The sequence below is a fragment of the Tachypleus tridentatus genome, chromosome 9 (assembly GCF_004210375.1).
Source record: "Tachypleus tridentatus isolate NWPU-2018 chromosome 9, ASM421037v1, whole genome shotgun sequence".
Classification (NCBI taxonomy): Eukaryota; Metazoa; Arthropoda; class Merostomata; order Xiphosura; family Limulidae; genus Tachypleus; species Tachypleus tridentatus.
The window spans coordinates 101057010-101080483 of NC_134833.1; the positions used below are offsets into that span (position 1 = coordinate 101057010).

The window sequence follows — 23474 nt, forward strand, 5'->3', positions numbered from 1 at the left end:
GGCATAGTAACGGTCGCAAAACTCCACCTTTTCTACTCCACTTCTCCTCCACCGCTAATAAAATTTCAGGTGCTATAACTATCTCTAAGGGGGAATGGGAGGGGAAGAGATAAAATTAGAGCAATGAGGGTGAAAACCTTTCTCATTACAATCGCTGAACGACGAGGCCGACAGCACAAAAAATCGGCGAAGTGATCTAAAATAGGTCACGAACTAGAGTATTAACCATCGTTTTTAACCAATAGCGTCAACGCTTCGAAAAAATATTTTTTAAAGAATTTTGTTCATCCTGTTTAACCACCGTCCAAAATCTCAATTTCTTCAGTCAGAGAAATGAAACATACAAATTAAATAATTATCAAGAACTTTGATTAGTGGTCTAAAAATAATTAATAGATGATTTGTCGTCTTTAATTTCATAACTTCTATAGGGAATTGTTATTTACTGTTATGTGCGCCTATATCGTAAAGTAACTTACGCTGGTAATATTCTGTTAATACTAGGAAACAGCTCAAACTAAAATGATTTCTCTTCTATTTTCTGCGGGGTTTTCAGTCTTCCATATCATGACAATTTCATAACTAAACAAGCATATCTGTGTTTTACTTTTCCACTAACGTTCTTTTTCTCTCTCTTTTTTTTTTTTTGATTTTATATATTTCAATATTTTACAACATTTACCCAAATATTACTAAACATCTGAGTTATTCAGCCACTTTCTCTGCTGAATATGTTTATCAATTACACACATTTTTGAATATATTTTTCAATATCTAAAGAGTAAGCACATTAAAACAAGTACATCATAACGTACAAAATACGTTAATTCAACTACTTTTTCCAAACAGTAATTAATATGTTGTTTTGAATTAAACACAAAGCTATACAATGGGATATCTATGCTCTGCCCACCACGGGTATCGAAACCTGGTTTTTAGTGTTTAAGTCGGCAGACATACCGCTGAGCCACTGAGGGGCCTAATTAATAAGACAGCACTGTCAAACCAAGTATGTTCGTGTTTATTTGTTGTTTTTTAATTTCGTGCAAAGTTACACGAGGACTATCTGTACTAGCCGTCCCTAATTTTGCAGTGTAAGACTAGAGGGAAGGCAGCTAGTCATCACCACCCACCGCCAACTCTTGGGCTACTCTTGTACCAACGAATAGTGGGATTGGCAGTAACATTATAACACCCTCACGGCTGAAAGGGTAAGCATGTTGGTGTAATGGGGATTCGAACCTACGACCCTCGGATTGCGAGTCGAGCACCCTAACCACCTGGCCATGCCAGGACCACACTGGCCATGGCAACACCGTCCTCATAAGAATGAGTGAATGGTAAGTAAAATTTTTCAAGGACTGTATAAGCTTTAAATTTAGGCTGCACTGATTACGAATTCACAATAACAATAATTGCTTTCTTATACTGAAATAAAAAAGACATCTAGTGCAATCTCAAGCTAAGGTTTTGTTTTTGCCTAACACTTTTGTATGACACATTCACAAAGTGTCTTCGACTTTCATATTCTCTAATGCATACTTTCAATAACCATCAATAAATTTCAAGTTGCTAAGTTTATACTTTATGTATACTGCATTTACTGCTGGAAAAAATCCCGAGTTTTAAAACAAATTACCTCTTATGAACTAAAACTAAACAATTTGCAAGTTATTCAAAGAAAATAGAACACTTGCTTCGTTTAAGGTGAAACCTTATTTAAGATGATTGGCTTCAGAGAGACATTAAAAACGTCAACATTCTTGATTCTGCTTTATTTTAGTGAATTACACTCCACATCATTCATGTCAGTGAAACTAAAATATGAATAAGTTAGTAAGCCTAAAATTCTTGATAGCTTATTTATACTGATATGAAGCTATTTCTCGTTTATAAAATTATGTACCCTGGTATAAGTGGTAAAATTAAGGACTTATAATTCTAAACTCCGGAGTTAGAATATTTGTGATGCGCAGATAACTCTTTATGTAACACTGTGTTGAAACAAAATAAGCAAATAAACTTTAAAAATGTCTAAGCATAATTTAGTTTGTGGGAACGAAAGTGCTAACAACATAAGGTTGAGCTAAAGTTTATGCTTCTTTTGAGAATTTTCTTTTTTCATAATAATGGAATAATTCTTATTATTACCAATCTGGTTTGTTTTGAATTTCGCGCAAACCTAATTTAGCAGTGTAAGACTAAAGGGAAGGCAGCTAGTCATCACCACCCAATACCAGCTCTTGGGCTATTCTTTTACCAAAAAATAATGGGATTGACCGTCACATTATAATGTCCCAACGGCTGAAAGGGTAAGCATGGTTGGTGTGACGGGGATTCGAATGCGCGACCCTCGGATAACGTGTCGAATGCCTTAACCACCTGGCCATGCTGGGCCTATTACAAATCTCATAAACTTCTTAAACATGTTTGTAAGTCCATTACGTTGTTCTTTACAGTAATTCTAACAAATGAAACATACAGGTTAAAGTAATGTCATTGTTACAGTTAATACTCTATAGTCTATATGTTATATGAAATATAAATTATTTCATGTAATATTTTTGTTCAGTTCGTTAAACGTCGTGTTATAACAGGCAACTTGTTCAATACGATGCCAGTAATGAACAATATAAAATGAAGTGTTTGAAGGATTAACACATACAAACGTGCACGTGCATTTATTTCAATGCTTCATGTTTCATTCCCCCAGTGGGGTATGTAGACATACCGCTAGAAACCGATTTTCGATATTCATGATGGTAACAGCACAAATATCCCACTGTGTAACTTTGTGATGGATTTCAAATAATCAATCGATCAACCGTATTTCATTACATAGTCTCTAATTAGATAAATTTATAGTTGACAAAAACTGGACAAATAATTACAGTATAATTTGTTGAATTAAAGATATTGTAGAATTTATTGGTAGTTGTCCATTGTTTGTTTCTATTGTAATCAAATTATTTGGTTGTTAGAAAACTAAAATCGTTTTCAACCGATTCAGCCACGCAAAGAGTTTCGAACAAGTATCCTTATTTTACTTCATTACAAAATGAACTGTTATTTTGAATTAAGCACAAAGCTACACAATGGACTATCTGTGCTCTTCCCACCACGGGCATAGAAACCCGGTTTTTAGTGTTGTAAGTCCGCAGACATACCGCTGAGCCACTGGGGGCAAGATATATACGTTCGTTTTATTTGTTTGTTTCTTTTGAATTTGGCGCAAAGCTACTCGAGGACTATCTGCGCTAGCTGTCCCTAATTTAGTAGTGTAAGACTAGAGGGAAGGCAGCTAGTCATCATCACTCACCACCACTCTTGGGCTACTCTTTTACCAACGAATAGTGGGATTGACCGTCACATTATAACGCCCCCACGGCTGAAAGGGCGAGCATGTTTGGTGCGACTGGGATTCGAACCCGTAAACCCTCGGATTACGAGTCGAACACCTTAACACGCTTGGCCATGTCGGGCCATACAAAATGAATTATCACAAAAACAAAACAAAAAAAGAACTTACCTAAATCAGAATAATTGCTCATTTGATGCTACAAATGTTCCTTTGTACCAGTGTTGCAAGTTCAAGTTGGAAGTGCAATTCCAAATAATTCGAATTCTAAGTAATAACAATTCGAACTCGAAGACTTTTGCTTCGTTTCTTTAGTATAGTCACCACACTGAATAACCCTAAATAGATACAAGGCTTTGATAAAACCACTTCTATAAAGTTCAAAAGTAACGAAAATGCTTCTTTGGTTAATAAACGAAACAAAACTGGATAATCTGCGCTATAAATAAAATGATTGTTTAAATAAAACTAGAGATAGTTTTCGGAAAGTTGAAAACCTGCTAAATAATACAAGTACTCTATGTTAGCGTTTTAATATCAATAAGTAAACAATAAAATCAAAATAAAACAGGAAAGATGATATTTAAAGACACGGTAAAAAATTATCAAGATTCAATCTAAGTAAAATAAACACTCAGATACTTGAACTACCAGCATAGGTAATGGAACAGCTGAACCACTGGATAGACCTCGGGTATTACAAATCTATCTTGCCTGACTGCTCGTAAACACACAGGCTCTAGCTCTAGCAGACAACTTGTCTTCTAAATAATAGCCTAGATGTGCAGTAGGATGCCTTAAACTGGCAAAGAACTTGAACTTGCGTGCATTGCTTGCTGTCCTGAGGGAGATTTGGTAACCCAGTTCTTAAACCTGAATTTCACGACGGCGGAACAGATACCCCCAACCTTCCCCTTCCTTCCCCACTCCGTTTTGTTGTGTGATTTGTTTGAAGAATTTATTCCAAACGCAATAATTTATTCTGGTTTTATAAACTAAGATCGTTAAACACTATAGTGTGATGTGTCACAGATTACCAACAGAAATGAATAAACCAGGTTTTAACTTCGGTACATTTAGATACCGTGCAGTTCAAGTCAATATGACGTCTTAAAATAGTTTTCCTTCCCCTTAAATACGGTGAACTCAATAGATAGCCTGATGTGGCTTTACTATAAGAAAAAAAAAAAAAAAAACGTACTTCTTTTAAATAAAATCCAGTAAATAATATTATTTATAGTGTTTATTATAATGCGGAAGCTCAATAGGATATGCCATACCATCGCTTGTAAACGTTCAGTATAGAACTGCTAACAAACGTTTCTGTTTTTAATTACTTTCTTTTATAACGTGGTGGTTTCTGGTAACAGTCAATACATATCATGTATAGTTTTTAATTAGAACGGCATTTTTAACAGTAACCAGTCATGTGTTACCAATGCACGAGAAATTTAGTTTTGATTTGTACTTTTGTGAATGACAAAAAAATAGGTTTCGCAGGTGGAAAATATACTACTGAACTTGTTTTTTGTAAACTATAAAGATAAAAGTAGCATTGTACTCATACTGCTATAATTACTCCTGTGAAACTTGTTTCAGCAACTAACGGCGTGTAAGTTTTGACCCCTATTCTGTTATTTTTTGTTATTTAACACCTGATTCTTTCCTCTTCAAGAGCTGTGTGAAGAAAACAGTACAGACTTTCCTCTGTTACTTATTTAAATACCTTAAGTGTTTTCCTCTTTCTCTTTATTTGCAACAAAGATTCAAGCATTGTAAATAAATTAATGAATTGATAGATGGTTGACTGGTTTCTCTCTGACGGTCGCGGTTTCGAATCTCCGTCCCACCAAACATGCTCGCCCTTTCAGCCGTGGGGGCGTTATAATGTACGGTCAATCCCACTATTCGTTTGTAAAAGAGTAGCCCAAGAGTTGGCGGTGGGTAGTGATGACCAGCTGCATTCCCTCTAGTCTCTAGTCGTACACTATTAAATTAGGGACGGCTAGCGCAGATAATCCTCGTGTAAATTTGCGCGAAATTCAAAAATCAAACAAACTGGTTGGTTCAATGTAAAGCTACTAATAGGTTATCTATACTCTTTCTTTTTAGCGTAATTATTGCAGTTGTGCTGAATTAGTAATATATTAATCTAATCTTTGATTCACATTACTGTTGTCATAAATTAAGACTCTTCGGTGTCGATACCCGTGACTTCATATCTTCGACTCTATAGATACGCATGACTAATGTACGGATATATTTTAAATTTGTTTGAAGATTTGGTTTTACAAGATTTATGTTCATATTATATTCCAATCTCGCAGATTTCCACAAATAGTTCATAAAAGCTTATACCTCATTAATGGATGTGTAGTATGAGGACTTAATCAAGATTCAACATTCTTCAATCATGATCCGAGCGTCGCCTAGTGGTGAACAAGTCAAACTGTCGACAGAAGGATTAAGGGTTTGAGATGTGATATCGTTTAACACTCTTTGCACGTTCAGTTGTGGGCAAGTTATAAAGGTGACAATTAATCTCTTTATTCGAATATATAACTAGATACAATGGGTGACGATGGCTGCTACATTTTCCCTAGTTGTTAATTCAAAACACAATTATATGTATATATAGCAGTGTTACCAAAGTTATCTGCTGCCGTTCCTAATTTTAAACAATTGACAGGGAGAACAGTAAATCAGCAGGTCACTATCACCTACTTTCTATCTTGATGAATTAACTGTCACTCTTATAGCACACCCAAAGCTCATTGTGGGGGCAATATTTTGTGATATTACAAGGACTCAAAGTATATTTACCTACTAGGAAATCCAGAGTTCTATCACAGGACCAACTCAAGTCCTGGAGATAAGGGACTCTAGCCTGGTTGTTTAGTCCAAGTATGCATAACGTGTCGTTCTGTTTCAAAACATCCAATATTACGTTGTTATGGTGCATCTCCGTGAAAATTTTAATGTCAAGTATTTATTACGTTATCCGTTATATATTATACGAATTATTTTTGATATATTTAACACTGATATATTTCTTGCTGAATGTAAAATCACAACACAGTCTGAAAAACATCAAAACATGTTGTCAAAACAGACTGAGTGGTAATTTAATCAGGCAAGTCCTGAATACCTATCAACAATTGGATCCGCCTTTTGAGTTTAGATAAGGCTTAAAAAACTCCTTATTTCAGTCAGCAACACAGATTTCTATACAAAATCCTATATTTTGTTGTCACAGTTCATCAAACATGAATATGCTGTGGCATGGTCACAAGCATGCATTTACAAAAGTGACTGTTCAGCCCCGATAAAGCCCTCATAGCGATATGTTAAAACGTTTTTTTTAAATATGAATATATGAACTAAAGTAATATATCGTGTATGTTTGTTTTTTCTGCTTGCTATATAACTGACGTATAAATTGCCAGTATGGTTTTAAGATTTTGTTCAATAATATCTCAGATATTGTATACTTATTTGATAGGTGTCGCTGAAAACAGAATCTTTGAATCTTGAGCTACGAGCTTAAATAATGATTATGAAGCAAATTGATCGTTAGAATAAACGGACCTCAAACTCGCTTATCTATCAACATGCCCCTTCCTCAACGGTATGTCTGGGAGCTTATAATGATAAAATTTAGTTTCGATGCTCTTGCCTGGCACTACACAGATTGTATAGCTTAGAGCTTAACAACTAAGAAACAGCCTAGTTTCAAGTTTTGAATTAGCTGCAGAATCTAGAAAAAAACGGCTTTAAAGTGGCGTTACTGGTCTTAAAAAAATTCACCATTCTCCTAAGAACAAAATTAGCCTTGTTGATTTCTTAAGCTTTTCTCAAATCATTCATTCGCATTAAAACTAGAAAGTAGGGGTCGTTGTGATTTATCACATTCTGCTAATTCTTTGAACCATTTTCGTGTCATTGAGCTAAACATGTTCAGTACCAACAAATGGCGACATCTGACGAGTGACGCAAATAGCACAACTCAAGCCTCTGATGTACAGTTTTACACCATTAATTCATTTTTAAAAGATACTTGGTTAAAAATTAAACTTTCAAGTACACGCGAGTCCAACTTTGTTCTTGTCCCATATGGTTGCTTATTTTTGCTGAACTGGTATAATATTAATTTCTGTCATTTTTTAAATTATTTGTTTTCTTAACAGGTTAGAGTTTCAAAACAAAAAAGTAAAAAGGTGTTGTTCTTACGAAAAATGTTTTTGCATTAATAAGAAAGCCGGTAAACATGGTTGACAGATTTTGGAAAAATCTCCATTTGCGGAGGAAAACATTCTTTTTATGAAGAGACATATGTAAAAATGAGGAAATTTAATGTTCTATGTTACTAGTTTCTTAGATATATTTTTGAATTTCGCTCACAACTACACAAGGGCTATCTACGCTATGTGTCCCAAATTTAGCAGTGTAATACTAGAGGGAAGGCAGCTAGTCATCACCACTCACCGCCAACTCTTGGACTACTCTTTTAGCAATGAATAGTGGGACTGACCTTCATATTTTGACTCCTCCACGGCTGAAAGGGCGAGCATGTTTGGAGTGACAAGAACTCGGACCCGCGACCCTTAGTTTACTAGTCGAGTGACTTAACCACCTGGCTGTGTAGTATTATATTTTCCGTGGCATTTAAGAATATTAATTTTAGTAATGTTTCTTGTGAAACACTTTTTGTTATATATTAAAAGTATTTCTTTCGGTCTTATAGTTCCTACTTTTAGTTAATGTGTGCCTAAAATCCTGTATGTGTATTTAACAATTTTGTACTGATGATTTTGTTGATTCACTTATATTTTAAATATGTTATGTCTGATAATAGATGTAGTATGAAAAAGATAACAGTGTGTTTATTATCATTCTTGTATAATACATCGTATACATTTTGTTTGTTTTTCAATTTCTCACAAAGCTACTCAGGGGCTATCTACGCTAGCCGTCCCTAATTTAGTAGTGTAAGACTAGAGGGAAGTCATCACCAACCACCGCCAACTCTTGGGCTACTCTTTTACCAACGAATAGTGAGATTGACGGTACCATTATAACGCCCCCACGGCTGAAAAGGCGAGCATGTTTGGTGCGGCGGGGATTGTAACCCGCGACACTCAGATTACGAGTCGCACGCCTTAACCCACCTGGCCATGCCGGACCTCATCGTATACATATTAATGAGTAAAACTGGCGAAAACGGCTTAAAATGTGCGATGTCTTACTGACTGATAGGGAAACATGAGATAAGTGGCTGGCAATCCTGTTGATCATGGAATTCTCCCTATCAGAATCTGTAGATTAAACCTAAAGTTGTTTTTTAAGTTGTATTAAATTGCAATTATAATCGCATAAATAAAATAAAAATAAATTCATTCATGTGTTAAAAAGCTGCCATAAATACCATATATTTAAAAAAGTAAAAAAGAGTTTTGTAACTTTCTCCATTTGTTTGCAAAAACTATACATATCCAATTTCAACCTCGATCTTATCCATTAAGATAGCCATTAAAATGCGCACGAAACAATAGCAACGCAGCTACCTCCAGGCGAACGTATACTCACGTCACAGGAAGTTCACTCTATTGCAGCACAACAATGAAGCAAAAGCAAGAAATCTTTATTTAATTACATATATATATATATATATTTGTTATAATTCATTTTACTTTAATAATTTTGGGGACAAACATACACTTTAAAATGTTATTTACTATGTTTCATATATATATATTATGTATTGTGACCATCAAATTTCAAAAAATAATGTTTTAACAGAGAGAGAAAAAACAATGTTACACATACTTTCCGTAAAATGTCCCTTGAAGCAGAACCAGCATCAAAAATACTTTATTCACACATGCTCGACAGAGAAATGCTAAGAAGTTCAAACTTTAGTAAATCGTTATCAGAGACTGAATATAGATATAGATATAGATATCCTAGCTCACGCCATATACAGTCTTCAAAACATAAGTCCCCCGCTGGTACAGCGGTAACTATACGGATTTACAACGCTAAAATTAGGGGCTCGAGTCCCTTCGGTGTACTCAGCAGATAGCCTGATATGGCTTTGCTATAATAAGATACACGCACACTCAAAGCATAATGACTGTAGAATTAAGTGAGCGTCAATTACGTCCAATCAAAGAAAGCATGTTAAAGGGTATTAACACCCAGTAAAAACAAAAATCAGACGTGTTTATGTTTTAAAGAATATTTGACTCTTACGTACATTTTACAGCATTACTGCATCTCTTAATGTAATCTATCGTATTTCTCAGTTGAAGTGACACCTGTTTATATTATACTGATTCTATGCTTTCTGCAATTATAACGTCTGTTATCTCTCCTTTTTTGTTGTTTGGAAGGTAGGTCTACGGATTTACAACCCTATAGTTAGTAGGTTCGATTCTCTTCTGTAGCGTGAGGGCGTTATAATGTGATGGTCAATCCCACTATTCTTTGGTAAAAGAGTAGCCCAAGAGTTGGCGGTGGGTGATGATGACTAGCTGCCTTCCCTCTAGTCTTGCACTGCTAAATTGGGGACGGCTAGCGCAGATAGCTTTCAAGTAGCTTTGCGCGAAATTCAAAACAAACAAACAAAACAAACTTTCTGTAGAAATAGCATATAGGACAGTGGTTTTTGCTATAATAAAAAACAAACAACATGTGTTCATCTTGAAGTTGTAATATTTATAGTCAGCTTCTTTCCCAGGTCCAACGTCTATTTTTTACTTGCAATTTTATTTTTTAAAATAATAAAATATAAAACTCGGGCGAATGAGTGCGAAGTGTAAAGTTCATTCCTGAAAGAGGAAAGTATATTTTTCGAATGCTATCAATTACTTGTTTCTTAGTTTGTAACTATTTAGTTTATTAGCATCACAAGTGAGATTTCTTCAATTACTATATAAATATTTTTACTTAGATGTGAACTTTTACCCGTGTCTGTTTCTTCTTAATTTAATGCTATTTTTATGAATACATATCACCAAAACATTTGTTTGTTTTTCTCTCTTAAAATGTTATTATTATCTACATGATATGGAAATAATTATAATTTACCAATTATTTGGTCTCTCCTCTGTTAGTGTCGTTTGTTAATGGTGCCTTCCACCCCACCCGCCCACTTCACACAAAGAAAAAAGAAAAAGATTTTAGGCAGTTCATGGAAGTAAGGCAGCAGAAGTATTATATTGATAAGTGTCAAAGCTCTGTAAAGATAACTCATAAGGATAAATAAACTGAAACGTTTACCAAAACTTACAAAAAATTGTACTTCCCCTAAAACATACGTAATTCACCCTACCTGATTTTCCAGACTTATGAACGACGTTCAAAGTTTAAATCAGTATAAGAATGTTTATTATTAATTAATTGCACTGTGCTTACTAGCAACTACAAAGGCGATTAGGAATATGACCCAGCAAAGAAAATTCGTAAATCCTGGATATACCTCCTCTTCTTGGGCCGAAGTAGACATTGAATCTTCTACTTACGAAAAGGGTACACTAAAATCTATTTCTAATTATTATAATTTGAATGACTTGTTGAAATAACTTTCGAATCATGCAATTCATAGCTAAAAAGTCTGAAAAATTAACAGGGTATACTTAAATGCAACTTGTTTTTTCGGTTTATAGATAATCTCGTAAAGTACTACAGTATCAAACACTTTTAAATAACATATGGTATTTAATATTTTGAAACATACCATTTCCGAAGACTTTGAAGACGAGTCTTTTGCTACGACAGCATTGAAAAGTTAAATTATTTAAAATAGTTTCCAATATGTACACTAGATGGCCAGCATTCTGAACTAAGTTTCAAAATGATATATCAATAAACAAGTCTATATTAAATGAATATGTATGGGTTTCCTCGCAAATACTAATTACTTTTAGATGCATGCAGACGTATTTAATAAATATAAGAAAAAATAAACGATCTCTCTCTTTAAAAGGTGACGTTATTAATACAAATTAAAAATGCATCAAACAAATATAAGGTTTCTTATTGATTCCTAAAACAATTCAAAATACATTTTGAACTTTAATAGATTTTTCGATTCATTTTTCATTTGAAATTTATAGTTTGAGATAAAAAAGTAATAACTTAAGAATTCAATGAATTGCTATACTTCTGTATATATTCTCAGTTGCTTTTAATTGTGATTACTGAATTTATTAACAAAATATTTTGTGCATCTAACTAAAGAATTATGCTAGTTCTAAGAGCTTTCACAAGAACTTTGACGAATATTATAACATTTCTTATATGACAGTGTAACTTCTAAAAAGGGCCAAGCAGAGTAGATACAAACATGTAACAAATCTTCTATGAAAAAGATATTGTAGTATGTAACATTTACAGGAGGATTAATATACATGTTTACAGTATTTGTATATCTTATTTACTAGACTAGAGCATTCGCATGGTCATTTAAAATAAAATATTTGAATATGCATCAATTTAGATGTATTCTGTACTTATTACAAAAGATAAAAATATGATGATATCAGTGTCCTCACACACGTTTTATATTTCATTCTGTACTACCACAAAGTTAACAAACCTGAGTATTCACTTTAGTGAAAATAATCGAAAAACTGAAATAAATTATAACTCACTTTGAGACTTTCGCACATGTTCCAATGTCACATCAAAGGATGAAGTATTCAGTTTCTAAACCGTACTATACATCATGAATCAAGTTTAAAACTCTTTCGTTGTTCTGTCATTGTGAAAAGAAGTCCTTGATGACGCCACTCTTGGTAATTTGAAATTTAGAATAAACACCTTGATAAATATAATCCCCTGTAAATGTTAACGTGATCTGATATGTGTGTGTGTGCGCGCGTGCGTACTCATAAGAACTGCTTTGTAACTTAAAATAAAGGTACACTCCTTGCATTGATGTACATATTAATGTTTATATTGAAGCATATATCTCGGAAAGTATGTGATCAAATACAAAACAAAATACCAATATGCATTGTCATAGTATTATAACTACAGACCAGTGGAACATACACTCAATATACAGACGATAGTTTGCTGTAAAATATTGAAAGCGCTAACAAAACATTCGAAAGAAAATATCAAGCACAAGCTTGTGATAAGGTATAAAGTACCTTAAATACACATGAAAATCCATTTCTGAGCTTTAGCCTCTGGAAATTTGTTTTAATCCTAATTATTTAAGTAATGCAATGAATTTATTTTATAATGTTATTAACTATTAATGGAAATTTGAATGTGGTGTTTAGGTTTCTGAATTAATTGTTTTTACATTTTAGAGGTCGTTGTATGTTCTTTGAAGAAAGAGCAATGGAGGGATTCGAAGGAGATAGGTAAGTTTTTGCGATTTATAAAATAACGTAACATATAGGGACCTGTTGGTCCATCTAAGCTGTTCCATCTATCGAAATAAAATATAAACCACCCCTTACTATTTATATATTTAACAAGTCTTCCCGTAAAATTACTTAACGTATTAAATTAAAATTTACTGTCTCAACCACATGCGAAGGCAACCCATTTTAAAGACCCACTGTTCTGTTAGAAAAATAAAACTGTTCTAGCTGAAAAGAATATTTACCCTGCCAAAATTTATATTTATGCACCATAGTCTTACCAATTTCACCATTAAGTATGAGAAAAGATGATGTATCATCACTATAAATTCCCTCAACAAGAGACTGGTTAATCACTACACCAAGATTCTTGGTGTATGATAAGAAATTAATATCCAGTCCTTTTCATCCTACAACACCTTTGGGAAATCTCGTTAACTCTGGTTGTTGTTATTGTTTATCGTATGCACATGCTTTGTTTATTACAAAGATTTTCTGGTTTACAGTTCTAGTAGATTTACTAATAAAAAAGTATGTATGATAGGCTTGCATTAGTTAGCAGGTTGGTTGTGATCAGCAAGCCTGTGTAGCAACTATCTTGACTTTGCTCTGAACATTTTTCCGAAAAATCAAGTTATTCAAAAATGCAGTTTCCTATTTCATCCAGTGTTTTATAATAAATTTTTTAGTATATTTTTGTAAAGTTATTTGAATCCTTATAAACATTGTACAATATGAAAGAGAGAATGATAGATGGGAAATAGTTTCATATACAACTGCCATTTCATTTTATTTCCAGGGTATAACAAGGGACTATTTTATTTATCTAGGCTGTTTTGTTTTCTAATACCACCTAATTCCAAAGTACATATAAAATCTCTTCATATATCCACTCCTAATCGTCAAGGTACTCAAGTTTCTTCTTGATTTCTCAGTGTTATGTTTTTTCTTTAATTTTGTGCAAAGCTACACGAAGGCTATCTGCACTTTTTAGTGTTATGAAATGCTGGTTTTTAACACACTTGTTGGGGGAACTATGCCATAGGCCAACTGCCCTGTTATAAATATTACACTGTCTTAGCTGGAATTGTGTCTGAGTTTTCTATTTCTTAAACTTGTGTTCATTAACTTAACCTTATTGTTTGTAGCTATTTTCTTAAAACATCATCTGTATTTATGAATTTCAAATTTTTAACAATCTCAGAAACCTCAGTGATATTCCATCAAACCTTTCTTCTCTGCAGCGAAAATATTTCAGGAGATCTCAGACTATTCTTTCACAACAAACCTCCAAAGCCTAAACTAATTCTGGTAGCTTTTTCTTTTAAATATGTAGGTTAAACAACTGGGTGGTTAACTTATTAATCAAATAGTTATTTACCTAGGAGTGTCAATTACATTAATTATTGTCACACAAAAGAATTCATTATTCAAGATTGGTGTTTTAAATTAATACTATTTTTAATTATTGTAACTATATAAATCTCATAACAGAATAATTGATTAGTTAAATGTAACTGATTAATTGGCCCAACAATTAATCAATTATCAAATTTTACTAATCAACCACTTCTAACTTCTTGTAACATGAAATTCACTTTGATGTTTTCATAATAACTTTTTACTATACAAACTTGTGTTTCATTTAACGTAATGGTAAATACATAAAATAAATCTTGGTACACACACACAGTGTGAATACTTACAGAGCCTAATTTTGTGATGATGAGAAACACACTTGAAATAAAAATGTATGTCAGGATGGCTAGTATGGGTATTAACAATTACTAATAAAGTAGAGAACTGCCTTTCTACCTTTTTAGGTCATCTTCTGGTTAACATCTTTCTCAACTTGAAGATAATCTAAGAAGGTCAAAACATTGTTCTCTGCTTTATTAGTAAGAGTTGAATCTGTATGGGTGTGTGTGTGTGTGTGTATAAATAAATGGTGATGCAATATCATTTATATATATTTTTTTTTTTCTTGTGATCTAGGGAATATACAGATATTCGAGATATAGCCATTGTGAGAGAAATATATGATGGAGAAAATGCTCATGAAGCTTTTGAAAATGAACTAGAGAGGGCACTGGAAGCAGGCTGCTCTACAATACTCATAGAACCTTCCCGACTAGGTGAGGAAACTGCCAGGTGGATAGCTGTTGGAAACTGTTTACATAAAACTGCAGTTCTTGCAGGATTTGGATCCATAGTATCTGCTGTTGTGTGGCCTAACAGGTTATATATATCATGCCCACTAGGTGCTGTTAGTTTTCTTACAGCTGGACTTTACACTGTAGCTTGGCAGTTTGACCCTTGCTGTAAGTATCAACTTGAGAAAAACCCAAAAACTCTGTCTCGACTGCCTTTACATACATTAATTTCACCCAGTCCTGTAGTTCTAGTGCGACGAGATGATACACGGAAAAAAATTCTTCATACAGCAACCACACTTGCAGCTGTGTCCATCTGTGTTTGGAGATTGTACAAACTGTATAGCCCTAGGTTTATTTAATTATTAGTTTAGTTTAAAACAAAAGAAAAATCACAAAAAGTATTGAAACAAAAAAATGCCTAGTAATGGCTACAGTATTGGACAAAAACACCTCAAATTTACATTTTAAATGTATTAATCATATAAGTTCAAGACTAAACCTAATTTTGTTTTTCTTTCCAATATATTTGCTTGACTTGTTTGGAAAAGCCTTGTTGGTAATATTTTTGAAAGATTTCGTTTAAGTAATGCTATTACTCATACGGTTCTTGTTTTTTTGTTATTGTTAACATTTAAAGCAATAAGCAGAATAAGTGGTATTGTGGTGATTATTGTTAGAGCTGGACAAGAAGGAAACATTGTAGATGTGAGAAACTACTAGCTGTCCAAGTTGACCAGAACATACCATCACATTTAAGTAAGAATACAATTTTTTTACAACTATAGTGATTATTGCATTGACAGTAAGAAAGAAAATTACATTAGTTAAACTAGAACTCTATAGAAACAATCTATAGCAATGTAAAAAATAAATAAACTAAATCTGAGCTTGAAATAAAACTGGAACATTTATTTCAAAATATAAATGTAGTTTTACAAGATATTTTTTTGGGGTAGTTGCCAAAAAGAAAATATTCACAAACAAATTTTAATAAACTTTGTATCAAAATGGTACTGTTTGTAGTGTTAGAACAAAAATACTAAATGTTTTTACTGTAATGATATGCACTAATAGTTATGTGAAAAGATTTTTCATTAATTAAATGTGTTTAATTGTTAGTAATAGTGAACAGGAAATACTTTGTCAGTTTTATGAGGCCTGATTCTTTACAGTAGGTGTCTGTGACTTGTTGGCAATAAATGTGGACAGTAAATAGACAGCACACAATCCACTTGTTTTAAAATATATTCAAAATAAGTCAAATGTATGTACAAGAATTCATTACACTGTTTATTATCACAGTTGTATCCAGAGCTTTAAATGATTGTCTCCTTTTCATCAAAGTATACACAGGTAGATTCAGAACTTTAGAACATCCTTTGACAAATTCTTTTCTCTGTTGTTACAATACTGCTGTGAAACTCACTTTAGATATTGTTCATTATGTCTTAACTCATGATAATGCAGTCCGACTTCACATTCACTAACTTTAATATCTTGTATCTGCATGTATTTACAACACGAAACAGAAAAATCTAAAAATATCTAGTGCTCTAGTGACAACAATATTCACATAATGAGAAAAACTTAGAAGCTTTGAGTAACATGACAGCTTAATTACAAAGCTTAGTACAACAGTTAAACTACATACAACTCATACAGGGTTAAGTAACAAAGTTTGTCATAACTATCACTTTTAAAATAATTGTTAACACTTATGAAAACTAATAACTCTTAAAGTAAACTATTGTATATCCAACACACTACACAAAACGTGTATGCAAATATATTATAGTTTTGTAAGCACCATCAGAACTTAGTAAAATCCATCAAAATACCAGCATTTTAGAAGTTTTTAATTATTTAATTTTAATTCAGTTTTCCATAATTAGGTGTTTAGGGTTTAATAAATTGAAGTAACAAAGGCTGTTTGCTTAACATATAATAAGATAGATATATTTAACAATAAACATAAAGTAGTAAAAATTATAGAGAATAAACTCCATAAAAGACAGTAAAATGAGAAATTACTGCAATAAACAAACGTTCAAGGATTTTGAAGGATTAAAAGATATGAACAGACAGAATATTGTTACCAAGCAAAAGGGATATTGTGGGAAAAGAAAGAGAAGAAAGGATGGTTAAAAATGCCCATGAAAACTGGACCAGAAATCAACAAGTGTAGTTTTCAATTAAAGAACAAATTAGTGATAGAATGTAGGTCAATGATCTTTAAAAAGTTTACTGTTAGGGTGGGCAGTGTCATTGTTATTATTATCTAGTGTAAAGTTGACATGAGAATAAAAATGCTTATCAAAAGCTGCTGCTGAGCTTTGAAAGATTACAACAAAAAATAACATAGGTTATTTTTAAATGAGTCTCACCTTGCTTGTGCAGTGGCTGATAGTCATCAAGTTTTTGTAAGAATGTATGTAAAACTGTTGAGTAATGAAAACCAAAACCCAGTCACATTATCCACTCTTATAGTCTAGTAAAAAAATAAGTCTAACAGTCTTTTACTAAAGCCTTGTACTTGATAAGTGAAAGAAATTCTGAAAATCATTGATATAGAAGTAGTTTATTACCAAAGGTTAAAGTTGGTTCCATAATCTCGTTAACATTGGTAAAGATGTGTATGTGATAATTGAAATACAACTCTGTGAAGGAATATGAATTTATTGTTTCATCATGAACCTCAGTAGATTTATTTGCTAGAAATTTTTGTTGATGACAAACCTATTTGGAAGAAAAATGTATCTCAGAATGGCTGGTATGGGTATTAATACTTCTATTAAAAAGCAGAGAACAGCATTTCGATCTTTCTAGGTCATCTCCAGGTGAAGATGACCTAGGGAGGTCAAAATGATGTTCGTATTAATAAGAGCATTAATATCCATGCCAACCATTCTGAGAAATATTTTTATTTGCAAGAAAGTTCTTGATTAGAATGCATTATACAAACAACAATGTAAAAGTACCATATTTTCATATAGTGTCATTTGACTTTTTAATTTTGGCTAAGAAATGTATGTGCATTTTAGATATATAGATATACAGGGTTGCCTAAAAACATTGTCATCATTTATGCAGTTTTATATCAGTTCTAAAAGCTTTATTTGATTTTAGGTAATAGTGAAGGATCTAGATTTAAACCTAAAACTATTGATGAATTAAAGCAACAGATCACAGATGCTTTTCATTGAATCAGAGTTAAAAATTATGTAACAGCATGTCAGGCTTGGTTGTAAATGTTACAATTGTTTAAATGCTGATGGAGCCCAGTTTGAGCATAGCAAATAATACTGCAATGTAGGTACATTTACTTTGTTGAATGAAACAATAAAAATGTTTTGCTGGCTTTTAAGTTAATTTACTGTGGTCATATGAGCATTTTAAATGTGGGTACATTTTTCTAGGGGCCAACCTGTATATATAGATGTGTGTGTGTGTGAATAAATAAATAAATATAACTAATGGTATACAATACTTTAATTGCTCATAGACAATTAAAATCAGCACTATAAAACAACAGAGCATTTAGTATAATCCAGAAACAATATAATAAAAATGAAATGTTGCCTCCATTATCAGTTGTTGTTGTCCTGAAGTCATAATGGATAATGCCTGTGATCATAACATCCAAATGCACTGGGGATATTCAGTCTATGATGCAAAATTCAGAAGCAAATGTAAAACTTGCCAACAACTAAGGAAAATCAGTTAAGGGTTAAGAGTTAGATGCTGGAACCCACAACATCCCAACTCCAACTACCTTTTGTTGTCTGCAGTCTGTTATGGGAAGGAGCTTGCCCTTAATATTTAGAAACAGCTTTAACATAGAATTAAACCAGCCTAAAAATTATAAAGTAAAATTCCTAAACTCTGCCCTATTATAAGATAATTGTTATTATTTTTATAATAAAGAATATTAAGACTAGATTGACAGAGCAAAAAAAAAAGAGTAATTAATCAGCTTTCTCCAACTTCAAATGTAATTTGCAATTTGAACGTCATAGTCTTTTGTCAAAACGATGGGAAAACTATCATTATCATATAAGAGAACGAAAGGAAGTAAAATAAACAGATGGATAAACTGATCACTTTAAAAGTGAAGTTTGTAGTACGTAAATACTTTATGGGTTTGTGGATTAAGAGGGAGAGGTTAGTATATGAAAATATGCACTCTATGGATTTATTACTCACTTTCACATTAGCAAACACCAGAGTAGGATCTGTTCAGTAATGTTCACAAAGATAGTAGCTAAGCAACAATATAATCAAAGTGTGACTGATAAGTGTTTTTTCTTGGTAAAAGATCTGTGGATTAAGTTGTAACCACTCTCAATGGAGATTTGTTGAGCACTGGTCTCTAGTGACATTTGAAGTGGAGCATATGTGGAGAGGGGTATGATGATTGATGAGTAATATTACACTTTTATGAAAAAGCTCATCATCTGCCTTTTCACACCATTGTAATTTGCCATGTGGACAAAATATTGGCAGGTTTTAGGAATGCTTTCTGTATGAAGATATTAATGTTACAATTCAAATCAATCAGATCCTTCACGTCATCGTGGTTAAATCTCAGCTGTTTCACTTTTAGTTGTCATAATCACCTGAAAACAAGTGTGAATATATATGCACATATTGAAACTTCACATTTATCTTGAAAGCAAAGACTAATTGAGGAGGGTTTAAATGCTCGTTGGTAACACATTATGGCAGAGACATGAAATAAAAACAGGCTTGTCTTACAGCAGAGCCTAAGGAGCTGATAATGTCTTCATATAGGTTGAGAAAGATGTAGATATAATGGTCTTCATCTCAAGTGAAATAGAGGTGTGCTGGTCATTGTCATTCTTAATATACTCTTCAAAACAAGAAACGCAAAAGGGATATTTTTGTTATTTTAAAGAGAAATATATGTAATAACGTTACAAGCTCAGAGTATGTGATGTTACACATGTTAAGGCACTGATTGTCAGACCAAAATGACAATAAAAGTTGTGCACTTCGAAAACGGAGGAAAACATCGGATTTTTCGCCAAAACGCATGCGTGTCCAAAAAATTTGTTTGAGAGATCTGCATGTTCTGCAAGTTCAACATGTGCAAAATCCCTATAAAAGTGATGGGTTCTCGGTTTTCATAGCTCAGTGTTAAGCCACCAACACGCCATACAGTTACGCCAAGACTGACTGAAGCACAACCCAACAACGCTATTGGTCGCTTGGAAGCAGGCGAATCTTGATCAGATGTTGCCAGAGCTGTGAATGTTTACCCAAGCACCATCACAAGGCTATGGAATCATCACCAACAACATGGATCAACTTGTGACCATCCACGATCTGGCAGACCTTATATGACCACGCCCTCACAAGATCGCTACATTCGGTTACGTCACCTTCGGGATAGGACCACCACTGCGACGTCTACTGTTTCAACCATACTAGGGCTGCGTAGGATTTCCGATCAGACTGTACGCAACCATCGACAAGATACTTAGGCCCATGTGCAACCCATCATGGTGAACATCAACGATGTTTTTCAACATGACAACACCCGTCCTCACACAGCCCGACTCACCACTGTCTTCTTGAGACATCACAACATCAACATTCTTCTCTGGCCCTCCATATCACCAGATTTAAACCCCATTGAACACCTTTGGGACGAGTTAGACTGACGTCTGCGATGGCTACAACCTCAACCGCAGACTCTACCTCAGCTTGCAGCAGCTTTGCAGGCTGAGTGGACAGCCATTCCACAGGATGTGATTCGTCATCTCATCACTTCCATGGGCAGGAGATTCCAAGCAGTTATTGATGCTCACGGGGGGGGTATACTCGTTATTGACGTTGAGTGACGTTAAACTTCAACTAGTGAGCGTGGACTTCGCCTTTGCAGACTTTGGATGTTCAGCAGTGAATGTGCAAAGTTTCACACATGTCATACAGAATTACCCGGAATAAACTTGTTAACAATTTGTCTCAAATTTTGCCTTTTGCGTTTCTTTTTTTGAAGAGTATAGTTTAAATAATTACCAGTATCTAATTTAGTTATTTTATTACTGATTATAAACTGGTTTGTATCCTATTTTTTGGTAGCTAATCTGCTTCCCTGCCCTGAGAAGGTCTGTTTATTTTATTAGTGGCACAAATTCACATCTGGATTTTTCTAATAAAAATTCTGCTTTGCTATTTACAATCTCAGGTCTCTCCTATTATGACTTTAATGAATTACTTGGATGCTTATTAGAGGGTTATCCAAGGTTTGTTTACTTCTGTATTAGTTTGACTGAATGTGATATCAATTTGGGTAGATGTAGAAAGCTTCTGTCATCTGTATTTCTCTTGTGTGTTGTTTGTATCCCATTATTTTAGTATTACAACATTTTCATTTTCCAGAGGTTTTCTCTGGCATAGGAGGCTATTGCAGATAGATTGATATTAAACACAGTCTAGGTTTTCTCTGATATATTAAAGTTCACATTCACAAGTGGTGCTGTAAATTATATTTTTACTTATCTTTGGATCCCATGGGGGGTTTAGTGTGTAAGTACTGTGATCATATTCAGTTGTTGCTTCTGAATACTCTTCTGACTTTATGTTTGTTGTATGTTTGTTTTGAATTTTGTGCAAAGCTACACGAATGCTATCTGCACTAGCCACCCCTAATTTAGAAGTGAATGACTAGAGGGTAGGTAGATAGTCATCACCACACATCACCAACTCTTGGGCTATTCTTTTGCTAATGAATAGTGGAATTGACTGTCATATTATAATGCCTCAACAACTGAAAGGGCAAGCATGTTTAGTGTTATGGGATTCAAACCCTCAAGCCTTGAATTACAAGTCAAGCACCCAAACCACCTGGTCATGTTGGGCCTGTTTGTTATATATCTTGTCTGTATGTTTTTGGAGAGACCTGTGACACAGAAGAATATGTCTGAGCTTCTGTCATTTTTTTTCTTGCTTATAGATTGAGATGAGTTCACAGGTGTCAGCATAAGAAAGATTGTTTTAAATTTCAACATGCTGTCTCATTTTTGTCCTTTATCTTAAGGAAATACCATGATAATAAAGTTGTGGGCCTTACAGTTTGACACAAATAGGGTCAGTAGGACAGTTCTTGCCATAATTGTCCTCATCATCACAATGAACACAAGAGATTCATTAAGATATCATCTTATGCCCATATCAGTGAAAGTTACAAAACATAAGGAGACTTGGAATATGGGATTGTAAAGGACAAGGCAAGTAAATTGACTTAACATAAGAAGGAGATGGGATAAAGTAAACTGCAAATAAAATTCTCGAGCTAGTTCATGTGTTTCATTTAATAACTGTTATGGTGTGAAAGCCTTTTACAAACTTATAAAATATGATTATAAGAAATTATACTTGTCATAACATCTTATGTTAGGCCTACTATATTCTTTAACATTACATTCTTAATCTAATTCCATAGGGAATTTTAAGAATTAGAAAAGTGCAGAAAAATAGTATTTCAACTACATTATATGCTTAAGCATTATTTCCAATGACATTTTGTTCAATCCAGAATATTTGGCAGCTGTAACACATTTGCTTCAAAGTTCCAGAGGATTTCTTCCTTGGGGACATTGAAAACACGTTCACTAAACACATCTTTGGAGAAGATTAAAATGTTATGGGGAGTCATCTCAGTGGGAATGCCCAAAGGGTTTTGGATTTCAAAAGTAGTTCACTGCACTGAAAATCAAGAGTGAAGTTTATTAACAGAATAGAAAATGAAAGTCCAGCAAGATTTTCAGAATAAAAACAAAAAATCTTGCCTAAAATTGTTTGTGTAGTGAATGAATAGAGGTACAGTTTTCAGAAATTAGGCATTAAAGTGTTATGACTTGAATCTTCATTTAAAGCTTTTCAAACCTACTGTAGTGTTTAAAAGGCAAATTTTCCTTAAAAGTGTAATTTATCATTCAATACCCAATAACCCTCAACCACCATGGAGTCATAAAGAAACATTGAAAATAATGCTAAGGCTTCATAAGCGCTATGTCTAAACATCATTTAGTGAACAAGTTCTGTGGAGGCACTAAGTTCATTAGTCATTATTGGCCACTCATTGTGCATAGAGAATTGCACGTACAAGAGAATCTCAGATTAACATAATAGGTTATGTCAACTAAGGTGACACTCGACTACCTACATCCTATTCTATCTACCATGAATTGCCACAAAGGCCAAATAGAAGAGTGTATATTTGGTTCGATGGTAGATAAGCAGGTTAATAAATATATTCCTGTCACTTTTTTATGTTAATCTTCCTGTCATGTATAAAATAACAATATAATTTTTATACATTATACACGGAATGTGTGTATGTCACTGTTTATATATATGCATATACACACACACACAAAATCCCATAGGATGATAATTAATTATTTTCTTGAACTAGAATACTTAGTTTCATAGTTTCACCTATCAAATTTGATTACATTACAAAACTACTTCAGGTTTAAAACTGTAAATAGTATTGAGTACATCATAGTTAAAACAATTTTGAATCAACAAGTTGTGGCAAATTGGTATACA

The 23474-nt window shown here is 33.4% G+C and overlaps 2 protein-coding genes across 9 annotated transcripts in view; one reads left to right on the forward strand and one right to left on the reverse strand.

Moving 5' to 3' along the window:
- Positions 1 to 23474, reverse strand: part of LOC143225891 (suppressor of cytokine signaling 2-like) — a 73279-nt gene that overhangs the window by 4852 nt on the left and 44953 nt on the right. For 4 of the 8 annotated variants that reach the window (XM_076456058.1, XM_076456057.1, XM_076456060.1 and 1 more), the window contains one exon: positions 3530 to 3696. In XM_076456058.1, coding sequence (XP_076312173.1) covers positions 3530 to 3551 — 22 coding nt within the window. In that variant the 5' untranslated portion in view covers positions 3552 to 3696. Of the gene's footprint in view, positions 1 to 3529; positions 3697 to 4009; positions 4124 to 6181; positions 6282 to 10447; positions 10525 to 12012; positions 12160 to 23474 lie in introns of those variants that run through there. The other 4 variants (XM_076456062.1, XM_076456061.1, XM_076456064.1 and 1 more) reach the window with 4 other exon arrangements.
- LOC143225893 (transmembrane protein 11, mitochondrial-like) lies at positions 12489 to 18258 on the forward strand. The gene is made up of 3 exons (XM_076456065.1): positions 12489 to 12505; positions 12682 to 12735; positions 14734 to 18258. The coding sequence occupies exons 2-3, from the start codon at positions 12692 to 12694 to the stop codon at positions 15251 to 15253; spliced, it is 564 nt and encodes a 187-aa protein (XP_076312180.1). The 5' UTR covers positions 12489 to 12505; positions 12682 to 12691; the 3' UTR covers positions 15254 to 18258.

Excerpts from the sequence above, each read along its gene's own strand:
- LOC143225893 (XM_076456065.1), top strand. The coding sequence starts at position 12,692 with ATGTTCTTTGAAGAAAGAGCAATGGAGGGATTCGAAGGAGATAG. Across the intron at positions 12,736-14,733 it reads GAGGGATTCGAAGGAGATAG|GGAATATACAGATATTCGAG; the intron begins GTAAGTTTTTGC and ends CTTGTGATCTAG.